Source organism: Brachyistius frenatus, unplaced genomic scaffold (assembly GCF_029030835.1).
Source record: "Brachyistius frenatus isolate BFR_SWC_R1_liver_20210118 unplaced genomic scaffold, ASM2903083v1 Contig_600, whole genome shotgun sequence".
Classification (NCBI taxonomy): domain Eukaryota; kingdom Metazoa; phylum Chordata; class Actinopteri; family Embiotocidae; genus Brachyistius; species Brachyistius frenatus.
This window is the reverse complement of record NW_027211199.1, coordinates 34,661-48,208: the sequence shown is the minus strand read 5'-3', so window position 1 is coordinate 48,208 and position 13,548 is coordinate 34,661. Positions and strand designations below refer to the sequence as shown.

At 50.7% G+C, this 13,548-nt stretch overlaps 1 protein-coding gene across 1 annotated transcript in view; it reads left to right on the top strand.

The window, feature by feature from the left end:
• Positions 1–4: 4 nt before the first annotated feature.
• Positions 5–13,548, top strand: part of LOC138614865 (titin-like) — a gene marked incomplete at both ends in the record, with an annotated part of 47,579 nt that continues 34,035 nt past the window's right edge. The window contains 18 exons of the mRNA XM_069688459.1: positions 5–194; positions 335–454; positions 623–811; positions 1,508–2,011; positions 2,284–2,775; positions 3,284–3,334; positions 3,935–7,588; positions 8,091–8,369; positions 8,588–9,154; positions 9,369–9,650; positions 9,737–10,015; positions 10,112–10,393; positions 10,476–10,754; positions 10,842–11,129; positions 11,241–11,519; positions 11,608–11,889; positions 12,735–13,013; positions 13,225–13,503. Coding sequence (XP_069544560.1) covers positions 5–194; positions 335–454; positions 623–811; positions 1,508–2,011; positions 2,284–2,775; positions 3,284–3,334; positions 3,935–7,588; positions 8,091–8,369; positions 8,588–9,154; positions 9,369–9,650; positions 9,737–10,015; positions 10,112–10,393; positions 10,476–10,754; positions 10,842–11,129; positions 11,241–11,519; positions 11,608–11,889; positions 12,735–13,013; positions 13,225–13,503 — 8,575 coding nt within the window. The remainder of the gene's footprint in view (positions 195–334; positions 455–622; positions 812–1,507; positions 2,012–2,283; positions 2,776–3,283; positions 3,335–3,934; positions 7,589–8,090; positions 8,370–8,587; positions 9,155–9,368; positions 9,651–9,736; positions 10,016–10,111; positions 10,394–10,475; positions 10,755–10,841; positions 11,130–11,240; positions 11,520–11,607; positions 11,890–12,734; positions 13,014–13,224; positions 13,504–13,548) is intronic.

The following is a 13,548-nucleotide window of genomic DNA, read 5'->3' as shown; positions in this document are numbered from 1 at the left end:
CCCTCCACCTCAGGTGTTCTGGTACAAGGACTCCCAGGTTCTGTCCGCCAGCTACAAGTGCAAGTTCCTTCACGACGGAGAGGAGCACACGCTGCTGCTGCTCGAATGCTTCCCCGAGGATGCCGCCGTCTACAGCTGCGAGGCCAAGAACAACTACGGAGAGGCGACAAGCTCCGCCCCTCTCACTGTGGAAGGTGGGTTTAGAGATCTCTCCCAAATCTGAGGCTGTATCTCGGACCACCAACACTGCAGCAAAGATCTGTTTACAAACAGCTGGTTCGAGTCGCAGTGGAGGAGCTGATCATGACTGACTGTGTTTTTGTTTTCCTTCCAGTTCCTGAGGTGGCTGAAACCGTGGCCCGGGTCTCTGCTCCGGTCCTCGTCACTCCCTTGCTGGACCTCCTGATCTCAGAGGGAAAGGCTGCCCGGTTCCAGTGCAGCGTCTCTGGGGAAGGTAGTGACCTCTGCTCTTCTCCTGCTGGTTGTTGGACAGAAATATAACTACTGTCACATTTTACTGTTCAGTACTTTCTGACTTCAAACTCTGCAGCCGTTACAATCAGTACTGTTTCCTGCAACGTGGTTCACGTCGTTCTGACTGTGACGAACACTGTGTCTCCAGACCTGCAGGTTTCCTGGTTCTGTAATGACAGAGAGCTCAGGCAGTCAGAAATCTTCAGGATATCACGTGATGGTGAAACCTGCACGCTGGAGATCTCTAGAGTCCTCCCCAACCACGAGGGAGAGTACTCATGTGTTGCCACTAACTCAGCAGGAATGGCCACATGTGCTGCCACTTTAAATATCGACGGTAAGTTCACGTGTCGATCGGATAAACCTATCTCTGTCGGGCCCTGCATGTTCCTCAGCAGTCCGACCGCAGGTTAGCATGTTCCTCAGCAGTCCGACTACAGGTCAGCATGTTCCTCAGCAGTCCAACCAAAGGTTAGCATGTTCCTCAGCAGTCAGACTAAATGTTAGCATGTTCTTCAGCAGTCAGACTAAAGGTTAGCATGTTTTTCAGCAGTCAGACTAAAGGTTTGCATGTTCCTCAGCAGTTAAACTGCAGGTTAGCATCTGACTGGTTTCTGTGAGCATGCAGGACAGATGTTTTTTTTTTTTTTTTATAGCAGACCTGGACTCTCTTATCCTCCCTGTTAGCATCATCTTGCAGGTCTCTCTTCAGTCATGCATGATGTCTTCTCTTCCTCCACGAACAGCTCTTAACAGACTTCATAGTGAAACGTGAGTCTTTGTTTCAGAGGAATGCAGTTTGTTCAGAGCAGAGCTGAACTCTGAACTCTGAAACGGAGTTTTCCGGGTTCCTCACACTCGAGCACAGACTGTTTTCTATTTGAAATCATGGTTCTGGTCGAACCTGCATGATGGAAACCAGCCGCTGTCCTCTCGCTGATCCTAGACACTCCGCCCCAACGACACAAGTGACCTGGAGAAGTCACCAGAATGATGTGTTGACCTAATTCTTCTACTCTTTCTTACTGCCCAGATGAAGAGGCCTTAGGTAGTGTGTCCATGGCCGGGCCAGAAGCTCACGTAATTCAGAGCCTGGAGGCTCAGACCGAGAGTTTCATCTCTCGGTCGGCGGGGCAGTCGACCCGCGGCGTCGAATTTACGGAGACGCTCTCTGAGAGCTCTTCTGTGTTGTGGCGGATGGTTGAGGTTCAGATGGAGAGCGTGAGCTCTGAGAGCAGCTTTGATTTCAAACTCTCAGCCGGCCCCGAGCTGCTGATGGAAATGAGCGACGTCCGAGTGAGAACCGGTGAGATGGCCGAGTTCAGCTGCTCGTTCGCCGGGCAGCCATTCAGCGCAGTGGTCTGGGATCATAACGGCCAGAACCTGGCGGACACGGAGCGGGTGAGGAGCTCTCAGAGCGGGGCCATGTTGTCCCTGCTCATCCAGGGTGTTGGCGTGGCGGACCAAGGCGAGTACCGCTGCACCACCACCAACCAACACGGCCACAACAGCTCTTCCGCCCAGCTCACTGTTGAAGGTGGTTAATCTTTCTCTTTTTATCCGTCTGTCTCCATCTGGTTCATCACACCCCCGCTCCTGCTCCTCCCGCTTCCTCCCCCTGACTTAACTCCTCCTTCAGGCTGTAACCTATCAGACTGTAATAGAATAACCAGCTCTGTAGTCGACTTCCTCCTCCTCCTGCAGCTTCCCCTCGCTAACCTCATCTTCCATTTCTACTAACCCTGTTTAGAGTCTCAGCCATTTACTCTCTGACCCCTAATTACTCTCCCTAACTTTATTCTCACCCAGCGAAAGAAGCAAATCTCAAAGCAGAAACCCCCATCCCTACCGATTCTGTACGTAAAGTGTCTCAGGCAGACAGGGAGACCCCTAGAGACCCCCCCGACCAAGACAAGCAGGAGGCGGTGGAGAGGCCGGGATCCTCCCAGACACCGTACAGCCTCATCAGCCAGCTGTATTTCCCAGACGTCTTGGCTCATGACGAGCGAGGTCAACGCCTCTCCGGCTGCCCCGACTTCCTGATCCAACTCCCCCCCGAGCTGCTGGTCAGAAGCAGAGATAGCAGCTCCCTGTTTTGCGTTATGAAGGGGCTTCCCACTCCGTTTGTCATTTGGCTTTACAAGCGGTTGAACGTTGAGGACTGTGTGTCGTACTCTCTGAAACATGACGGCCCCCTGTGCTGTAGAAATGTTAACAGTGGGGGAGTCGGACACGGGGGCTCTTACACTTGCAAAACTGTGAGCTCAGCCGGCGATGCTGAGTGCGGCACAGTGACGAAAGGTTGGCATCTGCATGCTTTTGGTTCTTCTGCTCGCTCGGCCTCTGTTTGGGCCGCCACTCATGCACACCGCTTCCCACCTACACAGCCAGCAGCGGCACACGTGTTCACAGGGCGACATCACGTGTTCACAGGGCGACATCACGTGTTCACAGGGCGACATCACGTGTTCACAGGGCGACATCACGTGTTCACAGAGTGACACCACGTCTTCACAGGGCGACAGCACGTGTTCACAGGGTGACAGCACGTCTTCACAGGGCGACACCGCGTCTTGCAGCTGGTCCTAACACTGTGTTTAGGAGAGGTCGCTGACTCAAACATGGGCAGAGAAAAAGGGACACTCACACCACTGAGGAGCTAAACACTAAAAGGCCAAAGGACGCATGCACAGAGACACAACAAAGGAGATGACATGGATGCACGACCTGGCACTGATTCTAACAGTCTTGCATCATGTGTGCAGTTTCGAGGAGAGTTTTTAACTTGTGGACGTCTGTGTCTTTACAGCAACTACGGTGGAGAAGGAACCGGCGGTTCACATGCAGCAGGAAGTGAAAGGTAAATATTCCCAGCAGGTCTCTGTGATAGAGAACTGAACGTCCTAATTCACGTATTAACGAAGCTGATTTGAATATTTTCTACAGGTGATGCTGATAAGAAATTCATCAGCATTTCTAACATTGTTCAGAAGGTCTGACTGGTATTTTACACTGAATGAGCCATTTTCCAAAATAATAAAAAAAAAACTGAAGGTGGACTTTGGATTTTTAAAGCTCTTCCTGTAAACCGTAGCCGTTCAATGATGATTTATTATTTAAGCCTCGGTTCTGATGACATCACTGCCAATCCAACAACAATGTTAAAGCTCCCTCCAGTGTGATATTATATCACATATATATACCAACTAAATAAAATATGTAATTTAAATATATTCATATTGTGGAAGCAACTCACTCTCAAAATATAAAACTTTTTGTTTGTGTGATGTACATTTCCATGGCAACACATGGCAATAAAAACAATCAGTCGCATCAGTAGACTCTTATGTAATGTATGTAATGTTTACTACTCCAGGAAGTAGTCCGACCCTTAGCTGTATGCGCTGCCTCCCGTTCTGTTTGACTGTGTCTCACTTTAAACTGTCATTATTCCACTCAGCCTTCTCTAGCTCTGTCGTCACGGTGGAAGAGGAAACCCGGGACTCGTACCACACTGGCCTCAAGTTACCAGACAGAACCGGAACACTTGAACTCAAGCCAGAGTCCAAACGCTTCTCCAGCACTTTGGAGAAGAAAAAAGAAAAACCAGTTTTCCTCAGCCAACTTTCTCCAGCAGCTGCGACTGTCGGAGAAATGGCCACGTTCACCGTCAAAGTGTCCGGTTTCCCTAAACCGACTGTTGAGTGGTTCCACAACGGGCAGAGTGTCGCCAGTTCGTCTGTCTATTCGTTCGTTCACGAACACGACGAGTACAGTTTGGTCATTAATAGAGTTCGAAGGGAGTTTGAGGGCGAGTACTCCTGCACTGTCAGCAACAGGTTCGGCCAGGCAACCTGCACTTCTTACCTGCATGTTCAGGTGAAGGAGCCTGAGAGGGAAGAAAGGCATGATGGGAGAACATTTGTCGCGTCAGGAAAACCCCCAGAGTTCACGGAAACCATCGAGTCTGCCCAGGTGTCGGAGGGAGGTCAGGGTTTCTTCAGGTACGCCGTGACCGGAGATCCCCTCCCTGAGGTGCAGTGGCTCAAAGGAAACCTTCACCTACAGCCCGGTGGGTTCTGCTTCATCGTGAACAACCCCGATGGGTCAGGCTTCATTAACATTAAGAGTGTGAAACAGGAGGACAGCGGCGTCTACGCCTGCAAGGCCTCCAACCAATACGGAGAAGCCTCTTGTGTTGCGGAGCTGCTGGTGTTCAGGGAGGAAAGTCAGGAGGTGCACATGCTAGTTCAGAAAAGTAAAAGTTTGAAGATATCAATGACCGAACAGCGATTAGTCCAGGAGAGAACCCGGTCTGATCAGATGATTTATACCATCAGCACTGGAGACCGGCAGGTTATTCCCAGTGAAGAGGTGGAGACCCTCCGAGAGCTCGATATCTCCGCGGCCACCCTCCATCGAGAGCAGCTCACCCAGCAGGCGGCCGTGCTGCAGTCTCACCACGTACAGGAGAGGGTTTCCGTGGCTCTCAGCCGTCCCCCTCAGGTCTCAGCCATCCCTGTAAAACAGCTCCACATGGCCACTTTCCTATCGTCGGTCCAGGAGAGACAGAAGATCACAGAGCAGCACTCCGAGCGAATCCTCAGCCCCGAGGTAGTCGAACTGCAGTCAGCCAAAGAGCAGCCGTCCAGGCTCATGTCGGCTACATCTCAGGAGGTCGTGCCGCTCACCACGGTGAGAGCCGAGGCGCTGACGGACCGGGATCCAGAGCGTCTACGGACTTCCAAGGAGCCCAGGCAGCCTGTTAGCGGTCACCTGGTAGAATCCGCTCTGCCCATCTTAGAGGAAAGCTCCAGCGTCATGCACCGACCGGAGGAGGAGAGGAGCTTCCGGGTCACCGAGGGGGTGAAGATCTTGTATTCGGCTCAGTCTGCAGAGCAGCTGCAGCTCACTGAAGGACACTCGCAGCCTCTGCCAGCTTTGGATGCAGCCACCGCACCTCTGATTGAAACAGAGCAGCCTAAAGCAGTGGTCGCACCGGTGAGTGAAACGAGAGTGGCTTTATCCAAAGAGCAGAAACTAGAAATACAAAGTCCAGAGCAGCAGAGCATCGCCCCACGTAAAGACAGGGTGTCCCGGTCGGCTATAACCACTGAGGAGAGGTACCAGATGCAGGCGGAGCGGACAGGACACGTGCCGTCTATCGCATCTCCTGTGTGTCTGCAACCTCAGCGAGAAGGAGAACGACTCCTGAACCTGCAGGTCGTCAGCGATCAGGATATCCTTCAGTCCGAGGGGAGGTTCAGCAGGGAAACGCCCTCTACAGAGCAGGCCGACGCCAGGGAGAGTCCAACCTTGTTGCACTCGGTGACTCAAGAGGAGCAGAGGACGGTCGTTTGTGAGGTGACTTCAGAGTTGGCAGCAAAGACTGACACCACCTCCATCCAGCCAAAGAAAGAGTTACCGCAAGCAAAACACCTCCAGACGATCCATTCTCCATCGGTTTTACCCAAGGAAGGCATACTGACTGTCACCAAACCTGACCAGCAGGTGGCAGTGCAGAAGCAGGAGAGGGCTAAAAGACATGCAGCGACCTCAGAGGAGAGAAGACAGATCACTGCAGATTGCCACAAACATCTCGATATGTCTGTGACCGGCGTTGAGTCGCAGCTTCGAACCGAGTCCAGGCCTCCGAGCATCCTCCCGGTGTCGTCCTGGCCCCTGCAGCTGCCGAAGGAAACCCCCTTTATCTCTGACATCAAGCAGCAGCGAGCGCTGGTCCAGAGAGAGGACTACTGGAACATCATGCAGTCTCTGAACATCACAGACACTCAGACTCTGGAGGAAGGTCACACCACCGGTCTGGAAACTGATGAGAAGTTCAAGCTTGACATGAAACTTGAACCCAAGATCCCCAAAAGACCAGTTTTCATCGAAGAGAAGGCAGTGGCCACGGAAAACTGTGCTATCTTAGAGGCTGCTGAGCAGGACTTTGCAGTCCAGATCCAGGAGGGCCAGTCGGTCCGACAGTCGGTGTTGTTGGAAGAGAAGTGGGTGATGATGGGGGAGCAGTCGCGTCAGATATTTAAATCCGAGGGCTCGACTGTCAGCGTTCAGACGCAGCCCAAAGGAGTTGTGTTTGTACACGAGTCTCAGGACGCTCAGACTTTACCCAAAGAACTCACCTTTGTGATTCAGATCCCCAAACTGTCGAGTCTGAACGTCCGGCGTCAGCTCAGAGACGCTCTCCAGTTGGCTGTGGCCAGCGAGCAGCCAGTGTTACTGGCCGATGTCGTGGGAAGATTAGAGGAGGCGGAGGTTCAAGAGGTGAAGGTTCAGAGGGAGCCCAGACAGACCAGGTACACATACCTGATCACATCACCAGGTGCCCCTCTGGAGATCACTCTGTCCTTAGAAGGGGAGTACCCTCAGACGGCAGACCTCAGGTCTGAGCTCCGGGTTGCTCTGCATGCTCTGGTTCTCCAGGATCAGCACAGTCTGACGTCCGAGCAGCCCGGCACCGGGCAGGTCGACCGGCTTCAGAAAGTGCAGCTGAGCTCAGCTCCCTCCAAAGAGGTGTTGTCGTCTGTGGTGGAGACTGTGACGGTGGCAGAAAGCGCAGCTGGGCTTCCTCCTGCTGCCGCTCACTCTGCAGCCGTCAAGACTGAAGCCGGGGCATCCTTTCAGAGCGCCACGGTTCAGAGTCGGACTGAGATCCACGAGTCCCGGCAGCTGAGGGACAAAGTGGTCGCCACAGCGCCTGTAGGCCAGGCTGTGAGACAACATGTGGACATTGTTGTCCAGAGAGAAACCAGAGAGGAGTACCTCTCGGAGGCGATCCTGATCAGTGAGTCCTCTGACAGTCTGGTGGATTATCCCATAGTCGTCGAATCTCTGGAGGACGTTTGCGCTGAGGAAAACGGCAGAGCAGTTTTTACCGCCACGATAAAGTACAGCACCAAGGTAAACTGGTTTTTCAACGGCCAATCGGTGAAATCTGGCAAAGAGTTCAAGTGTTCCAGAGAGCACGATACATACACACTGGTTATCCACAAGGTTGTCAAGGAGACGCACCAAGGAGAGTATGTTTGTGAGGCTGAGAATGAAGCCGGCAGGACAACGACGTCTTCCAGACTCACTGTGATCTCAAGAGGTTTGATGATGGACGACTCTTTGATATCATCATCAACTAACTCACACTTTGGTGAATTTCAAATTCTGTTGTCTGGAAACCTCAAACTGTAATGAAGTTTAAAAAAAACTAACAGTCTCTTAAAGTCTCTGGATATTTTCCGAGCATATTTAAATTTGTGTGTTTGAGGTTTTCACTCGACAGCAAAGCGACATCCTCACTTTCACTCCATATCGTTCCTCTGTCCATCCCAGAAATCACCTCCGACTCCCAATCTCTAAACACGCATCATTCACTCTGCTACATTCCTCTTTGCATCTTTTCTCCCTTTTTCATCACAGAGTCTCTGTTCATCTCAAACCTAATCCATCTTCCTCCTCCACAGTCACCTCAGGATAACTCTCACTTTCCATCCCAGGGTCACTGCATCTCTTCCACCTCCAGTAGAAACAGTTTTCCTCCATTTCCACCTCTTCTGATCACTAACTCTGACCTTTGTCTTTCTTTCCCTCCGTGAACACAGTGAAGCCTGTGTTCAGGCACAGAATCGTCCCCATGGAGATCAACATTGGCCACTCGGCCAGGTTTGAATGTGAGACGGAGGACGCTCCAAACGTGAACTTCAAGTGGTTCAAAGATGGACACCCCCTCAAGGAGGGCGACAAGTACCGCATCATCAGCCGCTTCAGTACCTCCTTTCTGGAACTGCTGAGTCCAAACAGGGACGACAGCGGCGAATACACCTGCAGGGCGTCCAACCAGCACGGCAGTGATGAATGCTCCGCCTCCCTCAGAGTGACGGGTAAGAGCGACGCACGTTTCCTTCCTCCTAGCTGGTTGTGTTCGGAGCTGTCCTTGGTAATGAACGATGTGTAGCTGTTGCTGGTCGGCTTTCAGTTCTTCAGACTTTGAAGACTTTTTAAACTTTTTCTTTCGCTGCTGGTTTGATGTTTTGTCCAACTGGCGAGTTTCAGTAACATTTGACCACTAATGTGTTTCTCTTGTTCTTAATCCTTGTAGAGAAATGCCCTCCTGGGTTTATAAGTAAGCCTGAGCCTCAGACTGTGTTTGTTGGAAAGAGGGCAGTGATGCAGTGTGTAATAACAGGATCTGCCCCTCTGAACGTTGTCTGGTTCAAAGACAACCAGGCTCTGCCCGCAGTGCCGACACGCTACCAAACCTCTTGTGAACAGAATAAACACACTCTTGAGATCGGCCGGTTGGAGGCGGCCGACCGCGGGCTGTATGTGTGCCGGGCGGCTAACGATGTCGGCACAGCCGAGTGCAGCGCAGAGCTGCGTGTTGTTGATAAGCCCAGCTTTGTGAAGCCTCTGGGCGCAGTCGCTGCCGTGGTCGGCACTCCTCTGCACCTGGACTGTCAGGTGGACGAGGACACCGGAGTGACCGTCACCTGGACCAGAGACGGTAGAAAGGTCCACCAGTCTCCGGACTGTAAGCTGTCTTTTGAGGAGAAGACAGTAGCTCTTGATATCCTGAAGACCACACTGAAAGATTGTGGAAAATATGTATGCACGGTGGCTAACGAAGCCGGGAGCGCATCCTGCTCCACCTCGGTGAAGGTCCAAGGTAAGAGCTGTCTAGTTAACGTTCATGGATGCTGCAGCATTTGGAGCTCATTACAAATCTGCAGTACTGAAGGTTAACATGATTTTATCCTGTGGTTTTAATGCAGCTGCTCTTTTCCAAGACTTAAACCTCTTCTCTTTATATGCTGGCTTTGTTGTTTTTAAATGACTTCTTTGACTTCATCGTGGCTCTTTTCAACCACACGCCCTTCCAGAGCCGCCAGTGTTTGTAAAGAGGCTGGAAGCCGCGAGCGTCTGGAAGCAGGGCGGCTCTGTGCGGCTGCAGTGCTCCGTCAAAGGATCCCCCGAACTTCACACCGCCTGGTTCTTCAACAACACGGAGCTGTCTGCCTCCAGCAGACACGCTCTCAGTCTGAAGGATGGCGTCGCCACTCTTGAGATCCAAGACGTAACTTTGAGTGATGGTGGAAACTACACCTGTGAGGTGCTCAATGAGTCAGGCTGTGAAAGCTGCAGCACTAAAGTAACAGTGAAAGGTGTGCAGATTTAGGCTGTTTCATCCAAAACCACATTTTCAGTCAGTGTAAGAACGAGTTTAACCGAACTCCATGTTGTTCTGTAGAACCTCCATCTTTCAGGAAGGAGTTAAAGCCCATAGAGGCGATCAGGGGAGCCGTCACTGTGCTGCAGTGTGAGATTTCAGGCTCTGCACCATTCGATGTGGCATGGAGAAAGAATAATAAATGCCTGTCTGCAGACAGGAAGTACAGAGTGGTGTCTCAGGGATGCCTGAGCTCTCTGGAGATCCAGTCGTTTGAGAGCGCTGACGTCGGCGAATACGAATGTGTTGTGTCGAATGAGGTCGGGTCAGAAACCTCAAAGTCAGTGGTCAAACAGAAAGGTTAGTGACATGAAAAAACACCAGGACCAGTCTTCATTATTAGAACCATCTGTAGTCCTGTTACTGATGTCATCATCACTGATGCTGTTATTTCAGAACCACCTATGTTCTCTAAGAGGATTCAGAGCGCCACAGCGGTACTGGGAAACACAGTGAAGCTGCAGGGAGCCCTGAAAGGCTCCGCCCCCATCACTGTCAAATGGATGAAAGACTCTGAGCTACTCAGAGACGACGATCCAAACGTCAAAATGACTTTTGAGAACAACGTGGCTGCCATGTCCTTCTCGTCCGTTGAGTTAAAACACGGCGGCAAGTACACCTGTCTGGCTGAGAACGAGGCGGGGCAGCAGAAATGTGAAGCCACCTTAACAGTTCAAGGTTAGAGCACCTTCCCGTTTACCAGAGAAGTTTTCAGAGTCCAGAGCTGTTTGTGAAGTTTAAACCTGCTGTTGTATTTTAGAGCCGGCTAGGATCTTAGAGAAAGCAGCGTCCATCAGTGTGACCGCAGGACATTCGGCCACGCTGGAGTGCACCATCTGTGGAAGCCCGGAGCTCAAAGTGAAGTGGTTTAAAGACGGGAAGGAGATGGTCAGTGGGCGTAAATATAAGATGACGGTGAAGGGGAACGCCGCCGTGTTAAAGATCCTCAGTGCCGATAAAGGAGACACTTCAGAGTACAAGATGGAGGTGTCCAATAAAGTGGGGAATGACCAGTGCTCCTGCTCCGTCTCCATCATCGGTCAGTGTTAGCCAAGAATTTATCAGCGGTAGACTGTGAGGAGCGGCCCAAGATGACAGGTGTCTGTTTGGTGTATTTCCTGCGCAGATCGTGTGGTTCCACCATCCTTCACCAAACCTCTAAAGACGACTGATGGGAGCATTGGTACTAATGTCTCCCTGGAGTGCAGAGTTGCCGGATCTCAGCCGATGGTTGTTTCTTGGTACAAAGACGATAAAGAAATCCAGAGCGGTCACAAATATCACCTTGATTTCAATGAGAGTACGGCCGCTGTGATGATAACAGGCCTGAATCAGAGCGATGGAGGCGTTTATACATGCCGGGCCTCGAACGGCGCCGGCGAAACGGAAACCAGCGGCACTCTGTCCGTCAAAGGTCAGACGAGTTAAATTAGATCAAACAGTACTTTGGCTGACTTTACCGATGATCAGCAGGGTTTCATAGCGTTTGAAAATATCTGCTGTGTTTCCTTCCTCTTAACTCCAGAACCGCCGGTGTTCACGGTGAAACCTGAGTCCCAGGATGCTTCACCGGGATCTAACGTTGTGATAAAATCAGCCTTTACCGGATCGGCGCCGCTAGTCATTAAATGGTTCAGAGAGGAGAAGGAGATTTTCACAGGTGGAAAGTGTTTCATAAAGAAAGAGGCCTCTTCCAGCTCCTTGGAACTTCACGCTGTGAAACCCAGCGACTCCGCTAAGTACACGTGCCAAGTGTCCAACGATGCTGGGAAGGTGGACGGCACTGCGGTCCTCTTCGTGAAAGGTGCCATTTCATTCTCTCCTCAACTAAACTGTTGTCTTCCTTCTCTTAACCTCTTGTTTTTACCTTAATTGTTACTGTTAATTTACAGAAGCACCAACATTTACGATGATGCTCGAGCCGTCACTGCTGCTGAAAACTGGACAAGCTTTGAAGTTGTCCTGTAAAGTGCAGGGCACTCCCGTGATCAGCATCACGTGGTTTAAAAGCGGCTCAGAAGTCGTGTCGGACCGCAGACACAGGATGCTCTTCGACAGTTCGATGGCAACTCTGGAGGTAGAGAACTGCTCTGTGCAGGATAGCGGAGATTATGTGTGTGTGGCGTCCAGCGAGGCCGGCACAGACCGGAGCAGCTGCTCGGTGACTGTGAAAGGTTGGTCCAGTTTCCGGTTCTTCGGAGAATTCAGCCTCTTCCTGTTTTAGCATAAAGTCTGGTCCACATTGTTCTGTAACGTGTTCAGTGCTGCATGTCCAACCAGACCGCCTTCCTGGTCCTTCTTCCATTCAACACACTTTATTATTAAGTTCCTTAAACTGCAATACCACCGAGTGCCACTAGAGGTCAGCTCCAAAAAGCTTCCGGCTCCATAGACTCCCATTCAACTTCTCTCATCAAATACAAAGTGAATAAAATGTCTCCAGCAGTTATCTCGGTGTTGTTAGCTAAAGTCACTCCTTCTTATTAGTTTTCTGGAGGTCAATCTGAAAATAATCCCTCATTCATTAGAAAATAAGCTTCAAAAAGACCTGTTTTTGGGGGCGTGTCTGTTTGATTGACAGGCCTGTGGTGCAGTCAGGTTACAGCTATCGGTGAGCGGGACGTAGTATTGTCAGGTTTCCAATCAGATCGGTCAGATCCACCGATGGCTCCTCCCCCAGCTATTCCCCCAGCTAGTCCAAATATGGTCACTTCCTGCTCCAGACCGCTCCGAACTAGCAAGATGGTGACAGACAGAATCTGAACTGTAGGTTTCATAACGTTCACAAACCAATGATGACATCACTGCTGGCTAATGGTTGTGTTGGATGGATGGATTAACTGCAGTGTGAAGCCTCAATAAAACTACAGTATGAATTTCTGTTTCTGCTGGTGAAAACCAAGAAAAGAGTTTAAAGAGCTAAATGAACTCTGTGGACCAGACTTTCCTCGTCAGACCAGAACTTTCCCTTCAGGCCTCGACTGCCTCAATTTGTAATATCTACTATCTTCCTTTGTAGAGCCTCCAATGTTTGTGAGGCCTTTTGAATCAGCTGAACTTGTGAAGGGATCCGACATGATCCTGGAAGGAACCGTTTCAGGTTCATCTCCATTTGAAATAAGTTGTTTCCTTGATGACAAGCTGATCAGAAACGACAAAAGACATCAAGTGAGCGTTGAAAACGACACGGTCACTCTTCAGATCTCTCACTGTGAGAGCGCAGACGCCGGCACATACCGATGCACCATTGCAAACGATGTCGGCGAGACTTCTTGTTCTTGCCAGATTTCCCTGAAAGGTTAGTCACAGGTTACCTCGCTGCATGCTTTAAGCCAATATGTTTGGAACGTCTTCCAGTAATAATAACTTGTATTCTTCTAGTCCTAAGGTGATGCATACTACTGATGTTTTTATTGATAGTCAGATCAGATCAGGCAGATAAAGATGTGCATTGTGGATTACTGTGTTGGACAAACGCTACAGTCTGATTTGTGGTCTTCTCTCACTAGAACCACCGTCGTTTGTTTCGAGACTAGCGGACATGTCCTGCATGGTGGGCTCTGAGATCTCTATGAAGTGCATGTTGTCTGGATCTCTTCCCATGACTCTCTCCTGGATCAAAGACGATCACAAGCTCGCTGAAGACGAGCATGTTCAGATGTCCTATGAAACCAAAAGTGCCGTGTTGAACTTGAAAAACGCTCAGTTGTCACACGGCGGGAAGTATGTCTGTGAGGCCCAGAACAAAGCCGGGACGCAGCGCTGCTCCGCAGTGCTTGTAGTTACAGGTTTGTAGGACGTTCGTGCGTCTGATTGTCTTAACTGCTTTTGCT